Here is a 20,106-nt window from a genome sequence, read left to right on the forward strand (position 1 = left end):
TCGAGGCCGTGCTTGGCAGCCTCACCTGCAGATTTGTAACCCTTGATTTGATCCGAAGTCTGCAATTCAAGCCTCCGAGGTCCGGAGGCTCGAGTTGCACGTTCAGGCTTGAAAGATGCAGGGTGTCTGGAACCGAGGTTCGTACCTCCATTTTGAACAGCAGGTCCTAATGAGCGTTTGTATTAGAGGCAGGAGGTAACAGCGACCATGCTGGACCGTCTGCCCAGTATCCCCAGTCTCCAGCTGGGGCCAATAGCATCAGTGGGTAAGAACAGGGGGGACGTGGTGCTTTCTGGATATTTTCTGAGCCTCCAGTGCACCTCTGGGTCTTCTGCACCAGGGGAGGTATCTTTGTGTGATGGATTTCTCTTCCAAGGGTCTTTCTAACAACTACTCGAACCTCTGTCTAATTGTGCGTGGGGCTGCTAACGAGATCAGGGCAAGACGGGTGCAGTGAGAGCTCACCCACTGTATCTGGGATGCCCTTCTGGCATCACTGCTGGAGCCTGGCGTTTTTGACCCCAAGACGTATAATGTGGCACCAGTTATGTCTGTAAAGGCATTGCTGGCGGGCACAAATTATTATCTTTCTGGTGATCTGCTGGCCGGCAGGGTGGGACAGAGCTTTGCTGCGGTGACGGCGGGAGAGGACAGCTGCTCTGCTGGGATGTGATCTTCGGGGTGTGTTTGGTAAGGAGCCCAGGCTCCTCTCATGCAACCAGGAAGCAATAAAGCGTGAAAAAAGCAAACACCGTGGCAAAGGAGCATCATGCGGACACCTGAGAATGCGAGCTTGTCCCCTTGGAGTGGGAAGAGATAAATCTCAGCTCCTCTGGTTATTTAATCGTGTTCTGACACGTTGCTAAATCCATTTTACCGTGGGAGCATAGAGACCTGAAGTTTAGCAACGTGCAGCAAATTTTTGGAGAGCTACAACTCTCGCTAGGTGAGGCAGGGAGAGGCCAGCGAGGTGTCAGCTCCTCAAGTGTTGAGGAGGAACGAAAAGCCCCTTCCTTCCTACCTACTCTTCTCTCCTGGCTGCCTCCACGCTGACTTGCCACTCCTTTGCCGGTAGCTGCGTTTCAGTGCTTCCAAGAGCTGGGTTAGGTGCGTGCCGCAGAGGTGTGCGAGTAATTAGTTATGTCCTACCCATCCATCCTTCCATCCGCCACCCCTGCCCACCCACAGTGCAATGAAATACCAAGCTTTGTTTTTATTTCTTTGCTTCAGTGCTGCTCCCGTATGGTCCCGCGCTGCCTTTCCCTCCTCTTTGCTCGCGTGTCCTGGAGGGCAGCGCTGCTCCTGACACACAGCCAAAATGTCTGTACAGCCCAGCGGGCCACCGAATTGGGCTTGGACCCTGTCTTGCCCAGAGGCTGAAGATGCCCGCGGTTCTCAAGGGGGTGGCACGTCTTGAAGCCAAGGCACGTGGTTTCAGTCTGGGGACCACCGATGCTCTTCTCTTCTGGCCAGCTGGGCAAGGGTGGCAGCTCAGCCCTTCCTCGGCGGCACGGCACACGGTTTCTGTCTGAGGTTTGGGAAGGCAGAGAACGAAACCTGCAGATGCCTCGGAAAAAGGAACATTTGGCCTGAGATATTTTTGCCCAAAAGAGGCTTTTGGTGGAAGCTGGTGTCCAGCTGTGGACAAGGAATGGGAGGGTGAGCCTGCGGCGTGATGCTGCTTGTGCCCTGGCTGCTCCCGGATCGGAGCATCCTCCTGATGTGCTAAAGGTGGTGATCCCTCGGCCTCGGTGGGAGCTCGGCTACTGGCAGAGCACGAGCAGACCTTTGAGAAGAGACGTCCCGAGGGGTGTTTGAAACGCCTGGAGAGCTCTCCTGCTCTCCCAGTCCATTCGTGTGCCGTTCCAGTAGCTAATTACAGTCACAGTTAACAAAAAGCGTATCTTAGTCCCATAACAAAAGACCTGGAAAGAACTAGACTGGTAATTATTCATGAGGGGCAGAAAATAAACTCAGGAAAGCTGAGCCCGAGGGATCCAGCAGAATGTGATACCGGGCACACCCACCTCCTGCTCAGCCTTTTTATTCACAGCCAGGCCGGGGCATTAATGCTGAATTAAGATTATATGACTGAACCTATAAGCCAGGAACTAAGGTTAAACTCACAGCATCATATCAGTCTTTTTGCATTTCCTGGCTTTCCTATTACACTCCAATGTACATTTTCTATCCTCGCTTTTTAAAAACAATTGGTGCATTTTGCTAAGGAGATTCACTGGCTAAAAGGGCATTAAATACAACCAGCATATCCCAAGACAGATTCAGAAGAGACCTTCCTAGTGCAAGGAGCTGCTGGGAGAGAGGCACAAGGCAACACCGGTGGAGAACTGTTATCTGCAGTGGAATCTGGACAAGTAGAGCCTTGGAAAACTGGTATTTCCCAGATCTGATTGCCCAGTGCATGTGCTGCTGCTGTGGTCCTGGCTCCTTTTCAGCTCACACCCACAGCATCCCCTTGCAAATGGAATAGTAACCGAGCAGGGAAGAAGGCAGAGGGGAGCTGGTTTTCTGGGTAGTTTTGTGAGCGGAGAGCATTTTGGATGCCGTGTTAGGGAATATCTTTTTGTCCTGGTTAGGACTCAGCGGGAGCGGGAGAGAGAAAGGAGGTGAAGGGGAGCAATGCCCGGGATGGAGAGGATGGGGATAGAGCTGGAGGGTCAGGTAGGGAGGGTAAAAGACAAGATGTAGCTCTCCCACATGCACAGGGCAGCTCCGTGTCACTGGCACAGATTTGGAGCAGTCCCTTGCGAAGCCCCGTGAATGAAAGACGCACCAGCAGACTGATAGTGCTGTCGGGAAAGGTACCCATTCCCCACCACTAAAAAGAGTGCGAGACGTTAAAAGGTCCGTGCATCTGTATTTGTTACCCAGCCTCTGCAAAAGTGGCTTTTGGTGGCATGAGGGAGTAAAAGTTTCCAGCGTGAGATGGGAAGAGAGGCCATCCAGAAGAAAAACACCTGGTATATTAGCATCCCTCTCCTTACCCCCGATGCACATCCTGGGTACCGTGTGCTATAAGAGATGAAGGGTTAAGCTCCAGGCCCTGCTGACTGCCATGTGATGCAGTTGCTCCAGCGATTAGTAAAGATCTATGCCCTAAGAGGAATCACATGGGCTTCGACAGGGCTCCCTGGATGCAAACGTGCCCTGCCGAATCCTGCCTCGCTCCCGGCTTCCGTCCTCACCGAGGGGAGCGCTGGGTCCGGGAAGGGGAGCGTGGCTCCGCCATCCCGAACTGCACAGAGGCTCCACATCAAAAGGCAGGGAACAAAACAACTGCAGAGCATTTTGAAGCAAAATAAATAAACCCTTGGCTGCTCTGGGACAGTTCTTACCAAAGGTACAATCAAGTCGTCTATTTATGGCTTTTTCTTTCAAAAGCAGATACATAACAGGAACTTTTGATATTCAAGCCCTAAAGAAGCTAACTTCTGATATTCAAGCCCCAAAGAACCTGACTTCCCACAATCAAAGGGATTGCCATAACCCTCTGCTTTATCAGGTGGCTGGTGGGACTAGAGGAAATCCTGGGTTTCTGCTTTATTGGGTGGTTGGTGGAAGCAGAGGAAATCCTGGGGTTTTTATCGAATGAAAGCAGCTTTCAGTTGAGAGGACAATGTGACAATATCTGTTTGCATAGTATCTTCCAGCAGGAAGGACCCCAGAATGTTTTCTTCACAGGGCGATATCTGGGAGATTACCTCGGCGATAGCACGTTGTAGCGTGAGAAAGTCTGAGCGCTCAACGATGACTAGTTGCTTGAGACAAGCGTGTTTGGCACTGATTATTTGGTGCATTACTCCGGCTGAATTACACACTGTAAAACTGGAGGAATCAGCCCAAGAGAAATATGTGCACATGCTCTCTAGCATAACCCAAAGTGCATCAGCGTGATAATTAAGTATCCTAAGAGCAGCTTTTGCCTCCAGGTTTCTCTGTTTCAACGCCCACAAAGGCCCTTGGGGTTCACAGCCCATCTGCATCGATCCTTTCTTGTTTTTGTTTTCTGCAGGTGATGTGACAAACCTGACTCCTGAGCATTCCTTCGAAGGCACAAAAGTAGGCGTGGGGAACATCGTGTTAGCTTTGTACAGTGGTCTCTTTGCCTACGGAGGATGGTAAGATGCAGCCCTCTATCTTTTTTTCAATGCTAAATACTGTAGTCCCTTTCTTTTGTCCCCAGATTGTGTTTGCAGGAAGAGTGAGGTCCAGGACTTGCCATCTTTCTTGTACCCAGGGCAATGAGGCAGATGCTTTGGGTTTGCCTAGTGATCTTAATAGTCATACTTCATGCCTCGTTTGCAGCTAAGACGTGGAAGCACAGAGAAGTGGAGGTGATCGTAGGATTTAGAAGCAGCGGCAGATGATGGGTGATGATGCACCATGATGCTTGGTGCAGCTCCTACGTGGTGTTAAGAGAAAGCAGCAGGGTGGATTTGGCTAGCAGAAGAGAGGTGTGCTACATGCCAAGAGATTACTTAGAGCACCAAACTGAAGCTCCAGGAGGGTTTCTTTATCAGTCCCTTCGAGCACTTGCAAGCACAAGGAGCCTGCTCAATTTGCTGTGAAAACAGGCCAGTTGCAGCCATCCTTATTGCCTGGAGGGGTGGCCCTGTTGCTCGTGGGTTCAGCTCTTCACATGCAATCACCCCTCCTCTTGCAAGGAAGCGGGCAGCATGGTATGCTAGATGCACCAGCACCATCCAGGGCTTGCACTTTGCAGGTTTTGTGCTGTAGGTCTCGGACTAGACATCAGCCATCATAAGTTTTACCGCAGGTGTCAGTCTCTCTACCCCTCCTGAAATTCCCTTGCAGATGAGTAAGGCAAAGGGTTTCGTTTATTCCATGGAGTAACCAGAATTAACCACTGTTCTTTTTAAATTACAGGAATTACTTGAATTTTGTTACAGAAGAGATGATAAATCCCTACAGGTAGGTGTGTGTCCTGTGATGACTTCCCTGGGAGGAAAACCTGTAGTTCTCAGGAAGCCCCTTCCTCGTGTGTGTAACAGGAGTTGCTAATCAGCCCAGAAGCCAAGGTCTTTTTCTGAGGAAATAGAAAATGAGATAAATTAATGGCATTGTTCCTCCCTGGAACAGGGGAAGGGGAATAATAATCTCTGTATGAGAAGGGCTGTTGCTTACACTGCTTTCCTGGACGGCTAATATTATCGGTGTTGTTGGAAAGTCCTGCTTCCTTGGCATGGCACCTCTCTGAATTATAGACGAGGAAGAAGCACTCAGGGCTTTATTACTGTCTTGTATAAACTCCCGCAAGAGTATTTGTGCGTACATATGTTTGTCACATGCTCTTCCTGTTCTGTTGAGCAATAGCTGCTTTCTGCACTGCTCGCGCCTTCCAGGGTTACGCAGGGGACCTGGTGAGGTGCGGGTGGGCCACACCGAGGCAGGACATCGCTGATAGATCATTTTTGCTCATAGGGAAGGTGCGGATGAGGCACTGTCAATACGAACAGGGTCACTTGTGCAAGAACCCATTCCTGGCTGACCCTGGCAGTGATTAGTGCCTGCTGGGAAGCATAAAGTTTGATAGGCCCTTTCCTTGACAAACACAGTTATAAAAAGGTTTTTGCAGTTTTCAATTATTTTCGTGTCTTCTGAATGCAGTCATGGTATTTGACTCTCTCCTCCTGTGGCTATGAGCTCCGCTAGACCAATTATACGCGGCTTCAAGCAGGGTTTCCTTTTCCAGTTTCCGTTCGCAAATGAAGTTAGACTATCTGGAAAGACAAATTGTACCAACGCAGCCTCGTCTTTACAGACCCACTCAGACTGTGTCTGAACCCTTTTTCTTTGAGTTTCATCAGTCCGGCGAGCTGCACAGAGTTAGAACCTAAAAACTGCCCACTAAATCCCTCATCTTTCCATCTCCCACAAGAAACCCACCAGCACGAATGCTGCTTCTTTGCCCAGAAGAGAACACGTGCTAATGCCGCTGGCTAGCAAGAGACATGGGGGGTTATTTTTAATTAATTGCCTTTGCAGTGATCTTGCATTACTGCTTGCCCAGACAGCCAGAGTCTCTCCATGCAAAAAGTCCCTTCTGCCATAACCCTTCACTCTACATCTGTCAGTCTCCGGGCTGTTCCCGTGTGGGTATCTTCCCCTCTCCTAGGGGAACAGCCTGTGGCTGGGAAACTGGACGTGCTGAAGAGCCAAAGAAGAACAGAATGGCTGAAGCCAACTTTAAGCGAGCGCAGGAGGGCTGCAGCATGAGCCACCGATCCCTGGCATCAGCAGCTCTCTTCTCTGAACTGCAGGGCTCCATTACAATTTATGTTTTCTTCCTAGAAACCTGCCTCTGGCGATCATCATCTCACTACCTGTAGTCACTTTGGTTTACGTACTGACAAACTTGGCTTACTTCACAACCCTGTCGACGGACCAGATGCTGACGTCCGAAGCCGTGGCTGTGGTAAGATAGGTGCATTTCTGATGTGACTCATCTGTTTTCCAGGGCTGGTTAAATCAGACTTACAATCTCTGCATACATCACCTAGTTTGTTCCAGGCTGATCATGGCTGCTTACAAAAAAGCTGATGTTTGACAGGAGATAAAGAGCAACTGTGACGGGAGCAGGGAAGAACAGTGTGATACCAAGTGGCTTTAATCACAGACGGTAGTAAGGGTGGGCAATCAGTTAGCGCTGCTCTTAATTCCTAAATATGCAAGGTTGCTGCTGGCCTCATGACTTCTCATCAGTTACCAGAGCATGATATTTATGGGAAAAGGTCATTCAGTCAATACTGAACTAGATTGTTCTCTCTCTGTATCTTCCTTGTTTTAATTAAGAGAGAAAAATAATACTTCTATTAATTAAAATGCCATTGCGGTCAGAAATCCTGGTTGCTTCAGAAGTGAGCAGCACGGTATGACCTTGCAAACTGAGTGTGACCAGGATTGTTCAGTGCTTCAAGGGGAATCTCCCAGTCCAGGATAAGTTGGTCTGGGCCGTTCAGGTGACAGTGCTGCATCCTTCGGATAAGTACCAAGCCCCCGCTCCAGCCTGCACCTACGCAGTGCTGAGTTATCGGAGACGCCAGCCTGTGTTGCATTGCTGTAGTTGTGTGCCTTTGCAAGTCGTGAAATCAATATAACAGCACTGGCGTAAAACTGCAGGGAAGCAGTGCAGGATCAGTTTGTGATAGCATACTACAGCTCCGGGTCATTGTGTTTCTGCGGGGCTGAGTCCCAGGTCCTTATTCAGCCATCGGCAATATCTGCGTGTCTGAATCTCCTCGCAGTTTGCATTTGGTATTGAACTTTTGGATAGCCGTTCTGATAAATGTTGCATCCTGACTCTGAGGGAGGGCCACACTGCTGATTTTTTTGCAATTCCACAATATGCTTTTTCAGGAAGGAGGAGCAGCAAATGGCAGTATGGGAAACTCTAAAGCAGCTTCGGCACTAAGCCACGTCATTTGTTCAGATTTCCACAAATATTGAGTCTTTGTAGGCAGCTGTGAGTTCTTTTGGACGTTCTGGGTGTGAAATGTCTGTCTTGTTGCCCCCCATTTAGGATTTTGGGAACTATCACCTTGGTGTCATGTCCTGGATCATACCCGTCTTTGTGGGCTTATCGTGCTTTGGATCCGTTAATGGATCTCTCTTCACTTCTTCCCGGTAGGTTTCTTGCTCAATTTTGTGGTTTTTGTTTACAAGTCATGCTTAATGCCCCTTCCTTTGGAGTTGTCCTCCAAAAAGTGGCTGTGGGTAGACACAAAGTCTAGAGAGTCTGGAGGCCATGTGGGGAATGCGGAAAAAAAACACCAGTAAGGCTTTAAAACCATATTCAGTTTAAAGGAAACCCTTTCAGTGGTCTTAGTCTTCTGTTCCTCAGGCAAAGTCCTGCTGAAGTTATTGGAACATAAACAAACGCAGGCTTGGGGCTCAGTGATGTTGCCTGAGAAAGTGGCTTTAATGAAAAGCAGAAGGTTATGAAACTTCAGGGCTGAGAATCTCTCCAGAAAGGGGAGAAAGGACAGAAGGGACGGGGCAGGATGGGGACTGAGATGCTTCCAGCACTGACACACATCTCCCAGGTTGTCTTAGGAAAGTCACTTAATTGCTCTCTCTGGAAAGGAGGATATAGATACATCTTTTCTTGCATTCTTTGTCCGTCTCCAGCCTTCCTTCTGAGATGGGGACTTTCCACTGTGTATGTGCAGAACACCCTGTGCTGGGGTCTGATCCTGCAGGGCCCCGCTCCTGAACCGGTGACTAGCAAAAGGGTCCGGCTGTCATCGTGCAAGGCACCACTAAGGTGGAAAACCTGCGTGGAGCCTGGACGTTTCAGTCTTGCTGCCTCAGCAGTGTCTAGGCTGAGCTTGCACTGTCCCCACTTGTTTTGTGCTGAAGACAAACCCCGGCCCGGGGCTGAAGGTTGCAGAGGTGATAACTGCTCTGTCTCCCCCACCTCAGGCTGTTCTTCGTGGGATCCCGAGAAGGACACTTGCCTTCAATCCTGTCTATGATTCACCCCAGGCTTCTCACTCCCGTGCCATCCCTCATCTTTACGGTAAGCACCTGGCTCTGTGGTGATGAGCATCGACCTGGTGTTGAGAAACGGGTCGGGGGTAGGATGCCATTAGGGTGCTTGGAGGGGGGCTGCTTGGGTACCACCTCCAGACACAGCCATTCCTGCATGCACCTACAGGAGAGGATAGACCCTTCTCCTTCTCATCATATCCTCACATTCCACTTCTGTTTTGAAATTGCTCCAGGCACCAGTTGAAAATAGCTTAAATAAGTAAAAATCAACATGATTCTTTTCCTGGCAGATAGTTCTTCTAAAGTACCTGTATGTAGTGTTGTAACATACGTGGGTTTGCATACTCCCTTTGCTAATGGCTTTTTTTTTCTGGACGCAGTGTGTCATGACCCTGCTCTATGCCTTCTCCAACAACATTTTCTCAGTCATCAACTTCTTCAGCTTCTTCAACTGGCTGTGCGTGGCTCTGGCCATCATCGGCATGATGTGGCTGCGTTACAAGAAGCCAGAGCTGGAAAGGCCCATCAAGGTGAGAACAGTGTGGTCATTGCGTGGTGGGTCCTCCTCGAGTCCCTTCCCAGCACCAGGGAAGGTTCAGCGAGTACGGCTGCTTGTCCTGTATGGAAGAGGGACTGGGATTGCAAGCGTGCAGGGGAAATGTTGTGTTGTAGCTAATGCAGGTGTCCTTGCTGCATGGAAATCTGCCGAATGCGAATCGGTGCGGGGGGATGAAGAGCTGCCACGGGCACGGGGACATCAGGGTGAAGGAGGCTCTGGGTGTCAGAGATGCAGGGTATTCTGGTGGGGTAGCCCAGTGGGAAGCTCTCAATGGCTAAAGTATTCCCCAGGACAAATCATAGGCTGTGGTTCTCAGTGAAACACTCTGTACCACCATGGAATTCACTTAAAATAGTTTTTTAATAAAGCAGACAAACCCACGCCTGCAGAGATGAGAACTTTGTTCTCTTTGTCCTTGGCCGGCTTGGCAGTACTGCGTCCCATCTGGGAGGAGGCCAAAATCATGTCAGCCACAAGCGTGTCTGCCTTCCTTAAAGGCATGTTTCCCACTCATCCCCCAGCACACTCAGGTCTCTGCCAGGCAACAGGCAGCCAGAGAGAAACAAACTCACAGACCTGTACCAGTGCCTTGCCAAAGTAACTCTTTGCAGGGTGTTGCCTTTGTTTTTTTGGTTTTTCTTCTAAAAGCTGGGCTGTTCCCAGCGGGTGCCCTGCTCAGAGCAGTGTAGCCGAGTCCCCTGAGACACTGCCGTGAAGGTGCTATGGCTTGTGCTGTGGTTGCTGCTGAATTTGGTGCTGTTGGTACAGGTGCTTCTTATAAGGAATCATTCAAGGATGGAATTGGGGTCAAAAAAAGGGTGCTGAGAAAGGCACATGGGTCTTTGGCAAGCCACATCTCCGTGCTTTGTTTTGCCGGTTTTAAATGTACGTGTTAGGTGTTAGCCTATGTCTGTTTTCTCCAGGATTGATGAAGAGCGCTGCCTAAATCGATACCTTCCCCCTGGCAGTTCAAGATCATGGTCCCCTTGTTGAGAGCACTGGGACAGACAGGAGCACCGTCCATGTGGGGGTGGAACATGAACTCCTTCCCTCCCCGGGCTGTACAGCTAGATAAACTTCACTGGAAAGTGTACCCTGTTCCCCTGGTACAACTTCTAACGTGTTCTTTGGGTCCTTGTTTAGGTGAACATCTGCCTGCCCATTTTCTTCATCCTGGCGTGCTTGTTTCTCATTGCTGTTTCCTTCTGGATGACGCCGAAGGAATGTGCGATTGGCTTTGCAATCATCTTCAGTGGGATCCCTGTTTACTTCTTTGGGGTCTGGTGGCAAAACAAGCCCAAGTGGGTTCTCCAAGGCATCTGTAAGTATTACCAGTGAAGAGCAAGGGTGCAGCCTTGGCTTTTTCTCCAAAAATAGGAGCTTCCCAGTAAGCATGCTACATCTAGTAGCACTGGCTCTCTTTCGTGTAGTGGAGGCTTCCAGTGTCTTGGCTCTGATCGGTTCTTCTTTAATGATAACAAGTTTCATCCTGATGATTACCTTATCTACCAAGCACCCAAAATGCGCCCTGGTTTGCGATAAGTGCGAAGTTTGGGCCAAACACTGTGGGTTTTTTTTTATCTCGGCAAACAGGGTATTGTTAGGCAGTGGAGCATAATTCGCCGAGCACATTGCTGCCTTTCTTCTGCCTCCTGTAAAAGCCCAGGGTCAGGCCTTTTGTCAGCAGAGAATCCCTTTCTAGTGGTGTAGGAAAGGAAAAGAAGTAACAGCATAAAAGTCTGAGCACAGTTGGCCTCAATCTGACTGCTGAAAATTTGTAATTAGTCCCAATCCATCGCTTAGCCAGTGCTAACATTTCTGATCCAGTCAAAGTTCTCCTTGGCATCAAAATGCGGCAGCAGAGCAGAGGGAGGGGAATATCCCCTGGATGTTTTCTCTTACAAGGTTTATTTTTAAGGTATGTTTGTATAAGGTTTTCCAACAGCTGACACTACACCACGGTGTGTTTTGAAGGGATGGAGAGGCTGTGCTTGGCACATGCAACCTCTGTCTGAACAACTGAATCAAGAAAGTCAATCCGTGTTGTCCAAGTAACTAAACTCTACCATCTGCCTCCCAGGTCTCATACAACAGGCTGACCTAGAAAAGCAGACAAGTAGAAATGCCCAGCCTTAGCTGGATGCTTTTTATGAAGAAGAAAAAGGCTTTCAACAGTGCTCAGCACTTGTTATTCTTTTTTTTTTTTTCCCCTGTCTGTCTCTGTCTCTCTCTCACACACTCCCTTTTTTATTCTGAGAATTAGGCTCAATTCCTGGAAAAGCCATTTTTGCAGTGCCTGTGTGGCAAATTACCATACTAATTGTTTTCTACCACCAAAGGCTTCTAAGGAGAATATAGAAAATATTCTGGGAACACAGAATGATAATCCTGCAAATGGCCAGTTAGAAACATACGAACTTTAAACGTATGTGTATATTCATATATTGCAGATAATTTGATCACCTCCAACTGACCCAAGTTTGACTTTGTGTGCATTTAGAATTAGCGTTAGCTTTACCTGGCAAGACTATCTTGTGATCTCCAAACACACGGTGAAGCAACAGAAAGCACAGGTGTGTTTGGATACTAGCCACCACAACTAATGGGTGAAAAAATAAAGTTACTTGAGTTTAGCACCTTTCCTGTGCAAACTTGCAGCTGAAATGCTTCCTTTGCTGTGCAAGGCAGTGGACTCTGCCTTGTGTTCAGTATGCTGAGCTGGTTTTGTCCTGGGTACTCGAGCCTTTAAAGAAGCTGTGTGCACATACGGCCGAGGTTTTCAAAATTGGAAGTAAAAGCATCGGCTCTTATTTTCGATGCCCATTCCTGCTATTGTGCCTGACTCAGTTTTGGCTGCTCGCAGTTCTGGCATCCAAACATAGTTACCAAATCACCAGGCAATTAGAAACTGGTGTCAAGAAGTACCAGAGCCTCTCTCGGGGCAGTACAGCATCCTAGCTGCAGGAGCAAAGCTCCCAGTGTTGCATGTTTAAGTTCTGGGCATGAGTAGAGAGTAGCCTGCGGCTCATTTGCTTTCAAGTCTTAAATTGTATTTGGACTAATCTTGCTCAGAACCACGGTGGGGAGGCAAATGGGTCAGCCCTTTTGAGGCAGAGTATCGTGAACCGAGACCAAGATATCTGTTGGGCCCCTGCGTGCGATCTCTGACCCGTGCTTTGCTTTCTTCCCCACAGTCTCTGCCACAGTCCTGTGCCAGAAACTGATGGAAGTGGTTCCGCAAGAATCATAAGCAGGAAAAGCAGAGACATTCAGCTCGAGGAAACGCACAATATTATTTTAAGACGACACAAGGAGAAAACGCTTCTGATCCCTCGTAAACAAAACCTAGGCACTGGAGCACCCCGTCAGAGCTGCTTCGTGTCTGACACCGTGCTCCTGGCTCTGCCTTGCCTCCTCCAGCCCCTCCGTCGCCAACCTGTAGCCTGACAGATGAGCAACCCTGCGATGAGAAGTTCTTGGTACGAACGTGGGCCAGGAGGAGGAATTCCTGCTGGCAGCTTCGAAGGGGTCCTGCCTGTCCGGCAGCAGCGAGTCCGATCAGCATCTGTGTGTGTGTGTGTGTGTGTGATGCTGAGGGCTGTACTTCAGATCTGTGTAGGCTTATTCGGTTTGGGTCTGGGATCCCCCAGATGCCGGCGGTTCTGCTCGTGAGCCCGGTTTGAGTGTTGCCAGCCGTACAAACGTGCCTGGGGCACCTGCCTTACCTGGTCAAGGGGGGGTGGTTGGGAAGGAAAGGTTGGCTGATGTTGGCTCACGCGCTCACACACACACAAACTCATACCAAAATCCGTGCTGCTGGATGCTTTGGACTCTGTCCGCTAGCAGTGACTTAGGTGAGACAAGGCAGAGCAGAATTAGTGTCAGAGAAACGATGTGGGGAGGCCTCGTCTGACTTTTGTTGCATTCCTGACTAGAGCACTCGGGGTCCCCTGCCACTGTCTGGCTTTTAACTCTCAGATCCAAGCCATCTCCCTGCTATTGAGCCGGTCCTCCGGGATGCTCTTCACCAGAATGCCCATCCCGTGGCCCTGTGAATTAGCACTGGGGCAGGCCTGAGGGTGGAGTTCCTCTTGATAAACCCAGGGAATTGCAATTAGCAGAAAGCCAAGCCCTTGGCTTGCTCACTCCGTGTTTTTCTGTAGATAGGCTATCATCCAGCATGGGTAGAGCAACATCATGCTCTCCCAATGGCCCTGTTCATTGCCCGCAGTGTGATTCATGTTTGCCCCTAAACCATTTGCAAAGAGAAAATAAGGGTGGGATTCCCTTGGCTCGTTCCCTGATTGCCTGTCGCCGTGCCCTTCGTTATGCTGTGTCTCTTCTAGAACATGCGGTGAAGATGGGACCAACTGGGTCTGGGGGTGCAGAAAGGGCAGATGTCCCCGGATGGCTGGAGCCTGGCTTTAATCTCGGTCTGCTGTAGACGGTCTGTTTTGCTGTAAGAAGCAGGGACCAGGGGTCTGGTCCTTCTTTGTGCAAAACTGCAGCATCGGGTTTGGCTTGGCGAGATGCCCCCACCACCATCCTCCCGTTCAGGGAGCGCTCTTTGAGCATAAACCATGACCCGCATGTGAAATTTTGTTTTGCTGTTGTGGGTGGTGCAGTCCCATCCCCTGAGCCCACCCCAAATTCCTCTAGTTCCCCAGTAGTCAAAACTATCCTCTTCGGAACATGTTGCTTTATTTGGTCAAAAGCATCACCTTTTCAGCAAAACTGCAGTTCTTGAACAATTTGCTCATTATGCCTCTGCGCTTAAGGTGATAGTCAGTTGGAAATCAAAAGCATCTTTTCCCCACAAGTGAGCTGCTTCAGTCTCTGTTACAGCTCTTCTTTGTGCTTGTGCTTTGTGCAAATGGGTTGTTGAACTACTTTTTCCTCCTCAATATTTTTGTAAACTAAGATGTTTGAAAGCCGGGATCCTCCAAGAGGTAATGCTTTCTATTGGATGCTCCTTGTAGCTTAGACTTATTTTGGATGAAGAGGCATTAAGGACCCCAATGGTACTAGCTCATGCTTTGTCCTTTTAAGAAGCTCTTGAGCAAAAATAGTGCGTGTTATAGCAGGTGGCAGCTTCTGTTCAAGCGTGTGTGACAATGACAGTGGCTATGTCAACAAGCATCTACGTGCAGCTCTTTGCTATTGCTTCGCCAACCACGCGTCTTTGCTTTGAGGCACTGCAGGAGGAATAGGTGAGACAATCATCGCGCTGAAAACCTTTGCTGTCGGGTTGTTTATTCCATGGCAGCTCAGTGCGGATACACCCAAGCCAGCTCAGGTGCCACTTTACATGTGTTAGCATTGAGCTTTCCTGGAGCTAAGTTAACCTGTGGAAGAGTTGCAGCTGGTTTGGGTATATCTACAGTGCAGAAGAACCCAAAGTTTATGGCCAATGCCTGGCTGTTCAGGGACCTATGTGCAATGAATTGGAGCATCTCAGATCCAGTGCCTGTGGAGAGGCATTTGCATAAATAAGGTCATGAACCATAAAACCTGAACTCAATTTTTGGAATCCTCTTCCAGCTGAAGGCCGAGATGTTTTGGCAGGGTAGTGATGGGAAATCACTGCTTATGCTGGACCTGTTTCATGGAGAGAGAACCTCAGTCTGTCACCTTCCACTTGGTCTGCAGTTTTTTTGGCTGTAATGGTCTCAGGGCCAGCTTCCTGCGGGGCCTGTGTTCAGCGTAGGGGCTCTCAGTGCTAATATATACCAGCAGAATTACTTGCGATGCAAAGGAAAGGGATTTTAACACTCAGCCACCTCAATCCAATGTAAATTAGCACTCAAGTCCAGTGCACAGAGAGCTCAGAAATGGGTCCAAATCTCCCAAAGGCATGGGGGTTGCTTGGTTTGGACGCATCTTTAAATTACTTTCATCAGTGATGAAGACCATCACTACAGGATATCCTCGTGGTGAACCTTTCACACTGGTTTTAAAAAGGAGATGTCACACTGAGAAATATTTTTTTATTAACTAACTGATCTCAATTAAATCCTTAACTCGCTTGCTTGCTCCTTATGAATTTTCATGATTTTTCACTTGCTGCTAAAGATCTTTCTCTTGTACTAACCTGCTGGCTCTGGCATTGCTACCATATGTTTCATGGTGATCTCGCCAGCATCTCCCTGGCAATAGAGCTATAGGAAGAAACTGAACCAGGTACCAGCACAAAATGACAAAAATGTTGGATTTGGTCAGCCACAGCTCACATCTCAAAGTTTACCTTGCAAAAACCTGATTTCTTTTATCCCCAATTCATTGACCCCAACAGTTCCCCTCCACCAGAGCTTGGTAACATGGCTGTAAGAGGGTGCGTTATTTTTTCCTGGAGGTTAGGGAGATAATGATTAAGGGGGTGAAACTGAATTTCATTTTATAAAGAAAACACAAGAAAGTAATTTCTCCAATGGGTGAAACTGCTGCTAACAGCATCTGCTGTCCAGCATGACAGCTTGTAACTCAGATCAGCAACCAGGAGTGTCTGCTGCCCTCGGGGGCTTGCTGTGTTCAGCTGGATTTTTGGTATGGAAAAAGAGAGAATACATCCCCATGAAAGACCTCCTTGCTGCTTGTTTTCCTCAAATGTGGAATGACATGTCACAGAGGGTGAGGGGAGCAACAGAGACTTCACAGAAAATTTCTCATCGTTCCCAGCACTGGATGTGGGATTTTTCTGTTGTTTCTCTGTTCGCTTGTGCTCTTTCGAGCCCGTGATCAGTCATGCCTGTTGCAACCCACCAAGGGAGAGAAACCCTTCCCGCAAAGGACACGTACAACCACAGTGACCGTGAGTTTGCTTTTTAACAGTAGCTACAGTTAAACGAGATACCGCGTGAATCTACTTCATAAGACAGTATTCTGCAAGTCATTCTGCAGTCATGTCAGTGGAATCGTAGAATCATAGAATCATTTAGGTTGGAAAAGACCTTTAAGATCATCGAGTCCAACCGTGGAGCCGTGGCTGCGTATTTCTGCAAGTGATGGCTGTGCCTCAGTAGTCCCTTGGTCCTTGTACTAAACCCCCCCTTTCAATTATTGCTTTTCTTAGCTTTTTTTTAAGTATTTAGACTCCCAGGCAGTCAGTTGTTAGGGGTGTTCACAGAATAGCGTCTCGTGGGGATTGCTAAAACGTAGGACAGGGGCATGCAGGAGCTGATGGCCAAGTGCTTTCTTACCCATTGGGTTCCTCTTTCTAAATGAGAAACCTTCTTCCCGACTGGGAGGGGAACCAGCCCTGCAAAATGCTCCCGGCCAAAAATGGGGCTTGAAGTCATCCTGGGTGGATATTTCTTTATTTCTTTTTTTTTTTTTTTTTTAAACTTCCTGCAGTATTTGCAGTGTTTTCCATCTCAGATACTGTGTTCTGGTAAACACGCTTTTGTTTTTAACGGCACCCTCTGCGGACACTAAGTTCAAAGGGACTCTGTCACTGTTGAACAAACTTTAAAGACCCTTCAACTGGATTGAAACTCGTAAGAAGCGGCTTTGTTTTTCTCTGACCCCTCTCCCTGTGGGCAGCTCAGGCAAAGGAATAAATTGGGGTCCTCCATGGGCTCCTCCACTGTGGGTCTGCCTGAGAGCGGAGCCCTCGAGGGGCAGCAGTGCTGCAGCAGAGCTTTTCCCCACGGCCGTGACTTCCCAGCCGTGGAGAGATGTTTGCAGTGGCAGAGTGCCGGTGTGGCTGCGGGGAATCACAGGGAAGGCTTCCTCTCAGTCTGGGAAGGTACCCGTGCCTTCAGCCGAGGCTACAGTATTCTCGGGCTTTAATAAAAAATAAAAATTTAAAAAAAAAAAAATAGAAGGAAACAGTCAAATGCTGTCATTACGCAACACTCTGGCTGTTTGCGGCTGTTCTTGTGGGATGCCAGCTTTTCCATCAACCGGTTGCGCAACTCCATTTCTAATGACATCAAAGGGGAAGGCAACGTTGGCCATTGGGAAAGGGCTGGAACCAAGTTTCCTACTGGAGCTTGGGAAAGGGCAGCCCAGGGACGAGACAGCTCCAGTTCCCCCCTCCCCGGGGCTCTTGCTGAGGTCTGCCGGCCGGCACCACAACCTCGGCAGAGCCCCACGGACCGAATTGCAGCCTTGTGCCGGCCCCGGGAGCCCGGCGATCGTCTCCGGCTGCGGGATGGGCCGGCGCGGCTGGAGCCGGCGGCACTTGGCTGCCGACCAGGGAACGCGGCAGCCGGCTCCCTGCGGTGATGGGAATCTGCTCCCGCGCCTCCGCCGGGGACCTTACCCGTGCCAGGGCATCCCAGGAGACCTAGGCGTTGAGCGATGCTCAAGGGGCTCTTCGTTTCTGCTGGCTTCTTGAGGAGTTAAAGCCGGCCAGCCTTACGCTGGTTTTGCCCGTACTTGAGAAGTTTCTTCCCAGTTTACATGGTCTGAACTGGAACTAGCAGCCGGGGTGGGGGGGGTGCATGTGCGCGGGATGCTGCTGGGAGTCAAAGCCAAGTGCCGCTCCGCTGCACGTAGGAAATGTGGCTTAGATTAGGTCGCCCCTAAGGAACTGATGTCCAGAGGATTATTTCTTTGCTTTTAGCCCCCCGTTCCTTGCGTGAGAAGGGGTGTTGCTTCCTCCAGCTGTTGAAGTGTTAATGAGAAAAAAAAAATATTTTTTTAAATATTGAATTAATTTTTAAATGGCCTAAAAGAGACTTTATATCTACACCTAAATTATTCCCGTTGGGTGACATTCATCTCAGCGCAGGGGCTCTGCAAGTGCTCGGATGCTCTCCCACATCCCAGCCAGTGGGACGTGGTGCTGCAGGGTCCGGCTGCGTCTCCTGCGCTGGGATGAATTTCACATGTAGGGAAAAAAAATCCTTATTTGTTCAGGGGACGGGGTGAGGTTCGTGTCCCACCTAAATCCTTGCAAAGGAAGAAATTTAAGTGGCACCCAGACCTTGCGCTGGCCCGCAGAACAAAAGGAGGGTGGAATTCACTTCTAGTGAATAATCTGACTTTTCAGAGATACCTTTCTTCTAAAGTTTGTATTTTTGTTGTTTTTTTTTTTAAAAAACACAATAAAAAAAGGATCTTAACATACAGAAGAAATTCTAGATCTGATTTACAATTTTGTTATATTTGGTTGCTTTAAAAATATTTTACTAATTTAAATGTTGCTGTAGATGACATTCTATTTATTTGAAGGGGTAAATATCTTTTAGTCTTAATACTTCTACAGTAAGCGCTGTCTATTTACAATGTTTGTGTTCTGTCAACACAGCTATTCCACGACTGAGTGCTGGTCAGCCAGTAGTAACTTAATCAAATTGCCTTGTAAAACAAGATGTCTCCTGCAATGTATTTTTTCTAGTATTTCTTGATTCTTTTATGTCTGTGGTTAACAAATCTGTTAAATGTTTGAGTTGGTCTATGTTTTGGGTTGTTTTGTTTTTTTAACAAAGAAAGCTGAATTACAACTCTCTTGTCGCTGGTCTTTGCCTCTAAAACTTCTATTTTGCAAAAGGTTGCCTTGTTTATCCCACATCCAGCAGCACCTGAGCCCTGCGTTTCCAAACATTCCTCTTGCAGATGGGTCTAAGAGCATAGCCGAGCAATAACAGCAGCCATTCCTCTATCACCATCCTCCTTTCAAAAATTCTAGTTACCATTTCTGGTTTTGCATGTGTTAAAACTAAGGGAATGGGAAAGTGGGTGAGGTTTGGGAAGAGGTGGGAGCAGACGACAGATGTCCTAATTCCCAGGGTGTATCTGCATGGTTATATGACAGATGCTGCTGGTAAAAGCCTGCAGCCAAAAAAAAAATGTCTTAACAGCAGGAAGGTATCAAACTTTCTGCGGGGAAAGTGATCCTCTGCTGCAATGCCTCCTCCCTGTGTCCTTCCAGGCTGGAGAGATGCTCTGTCTGCAGGGGCCCTGCAGGGAGGGGATGGGATGCTCAGGGGTACAGAAAGGCGGAGGTGTGGGGATTGCTGGAAGATTTGCACTTCTGGGTGTGCAGATGGCAGAGCTCAGTTTTCCTTCCTAAAGGAGAAGATGGTGTTCAGGCTATTCTGTTGACAAACACACACACACCCCCCAAGAGGAAGAAACAGGCATGAGAGGAAGGCTGCAAAGAAAACCCAGTAGTAAAGGGAGACTTCAGTGATGCCTACAGAGGCTGAAGAGGTGTTATACACAAATTTCATACTGCATTCTAGGTGCTACAGTCAACTGATGTCTTGAACAATGAGGGAATTCCCGAGAAAGAGGCAATTCTTGATTTACTCTCGAGCATTGTGGCTGTTTCAGAAAGTAACACTGGAAGAGAGAATCTGCAGTGTTACATGCTTAAGCCCAACATCCTTGTAAGACCAAACCCCTAAAAATATATATATATATATATATATATATATATATATATATAAAAGGAAGAAGTCAGAGGTGCAGAAATGAGAATGCATTTACAAGGAAAAATGTGTGCAACAAGGGGCACAGAGGCTCTCCAATATGGCATTAGAGACTCTTAGTGGAGGAATTAGAGTAATCTAAGAAAAACATCTCTAAAAGCCAGCATGGCTAAACAGCAGAATAGCCTGTGCCATTAGCGATTTAAAAGAGATCATTCAAAAAGTGACAGTTGTGGCCAAAGAAGGAAAACAGAGGAGAGAGTAAACTCTGGCAAATTAAATATAAAACCTCAATAAGACAAGTCAACACTACATTCACAAGCAGGACGCTGACGGCCCAAGGAGGAGAAGGGCTGTGACGCCCGCAGGAAGCCTGCCAGAGACACAGCGGGCCCCGTGCTGTGCTGCAAAGTGCTTTAGCAGACAGATAAGGCAGTAGCACAGAAACAAAATGAGTTATTTGCATCCGTGTTTGCTACAGGCTTGCTTGGAGAAGTTCCCGTGCTGGAGTCTTTCTTCACAGGGAGCAAGCCCAAGGAATTGCTGCCAGATAAAGCATCCTATTTCGGAGCAAAGCTCCAGCTGTGGGATTCAGAGGCCTTCAAGAGCTGCAAAGGGTCCCAGATCAGATTAAGT

The 20,106-nt window shown here is 48.4% G+C and overlaps 1 protein-coding gene across 1 annotated transcript in view; it reads left to right on the forward strand.

Annotated features, from left to right (window-relative positions):
- The window catches only part of SLC7A5 (solute carrier family 7 member 5), a 41,232-nt gene extending 22,692 nt beyond the window's left edge, over positions 1-18,540 (forward strand). The window contains exons 3-10 of the mRNA XM_030023917.2: positions 4,034-4,139; positions 4,909-4,953; positions 6,334-6,457; positions 7,562-7,665; positions 8,464-8,560; positions 8,913-9,062; positions 10,235-10,412; positions 12,286-18,540. Of these exons, the coding sequence (XP_029879777.1) occupies positions 4,034-4,139; positions 4,909-4,953; positions 6,334-6,457; positions 7,562-7,665; positions 8,464-8,560; positions 8,913-9,062; positions 10,235-10,412; positions 12,286-12,341 (860 nt within the window). The 3' untranslated portion in view covers positions 12,342-18,540. The remainder of the gene's footprint in view (positions 1-4,033; positions 4,140-4,908; positions 4,954-6,333; positions 6,458-7,561; positions 7,666-8,463; positions 8,561-8,912; positions 9,063-10,234; positions 10,413-12,285) is intronic.
- The last annotated feature ends 1,566 nt before the right edge of the window (positions 18,541-20,106 follow it).

This window comes from Aquila chrysaetos, chromosome 9 (assembly GCF_900496995.4).
Source record: "Aquila chrysaetos chrysaetos chromosome 9, bAquChr1.4, whole genome shotgun sequence".
NCBI classification, from domain to species: Eukaryota; Metazoa; Chordata; class Aves; order Accipitriformes; family Accipitridae; genus Aquila; species Aquila chrysaetos.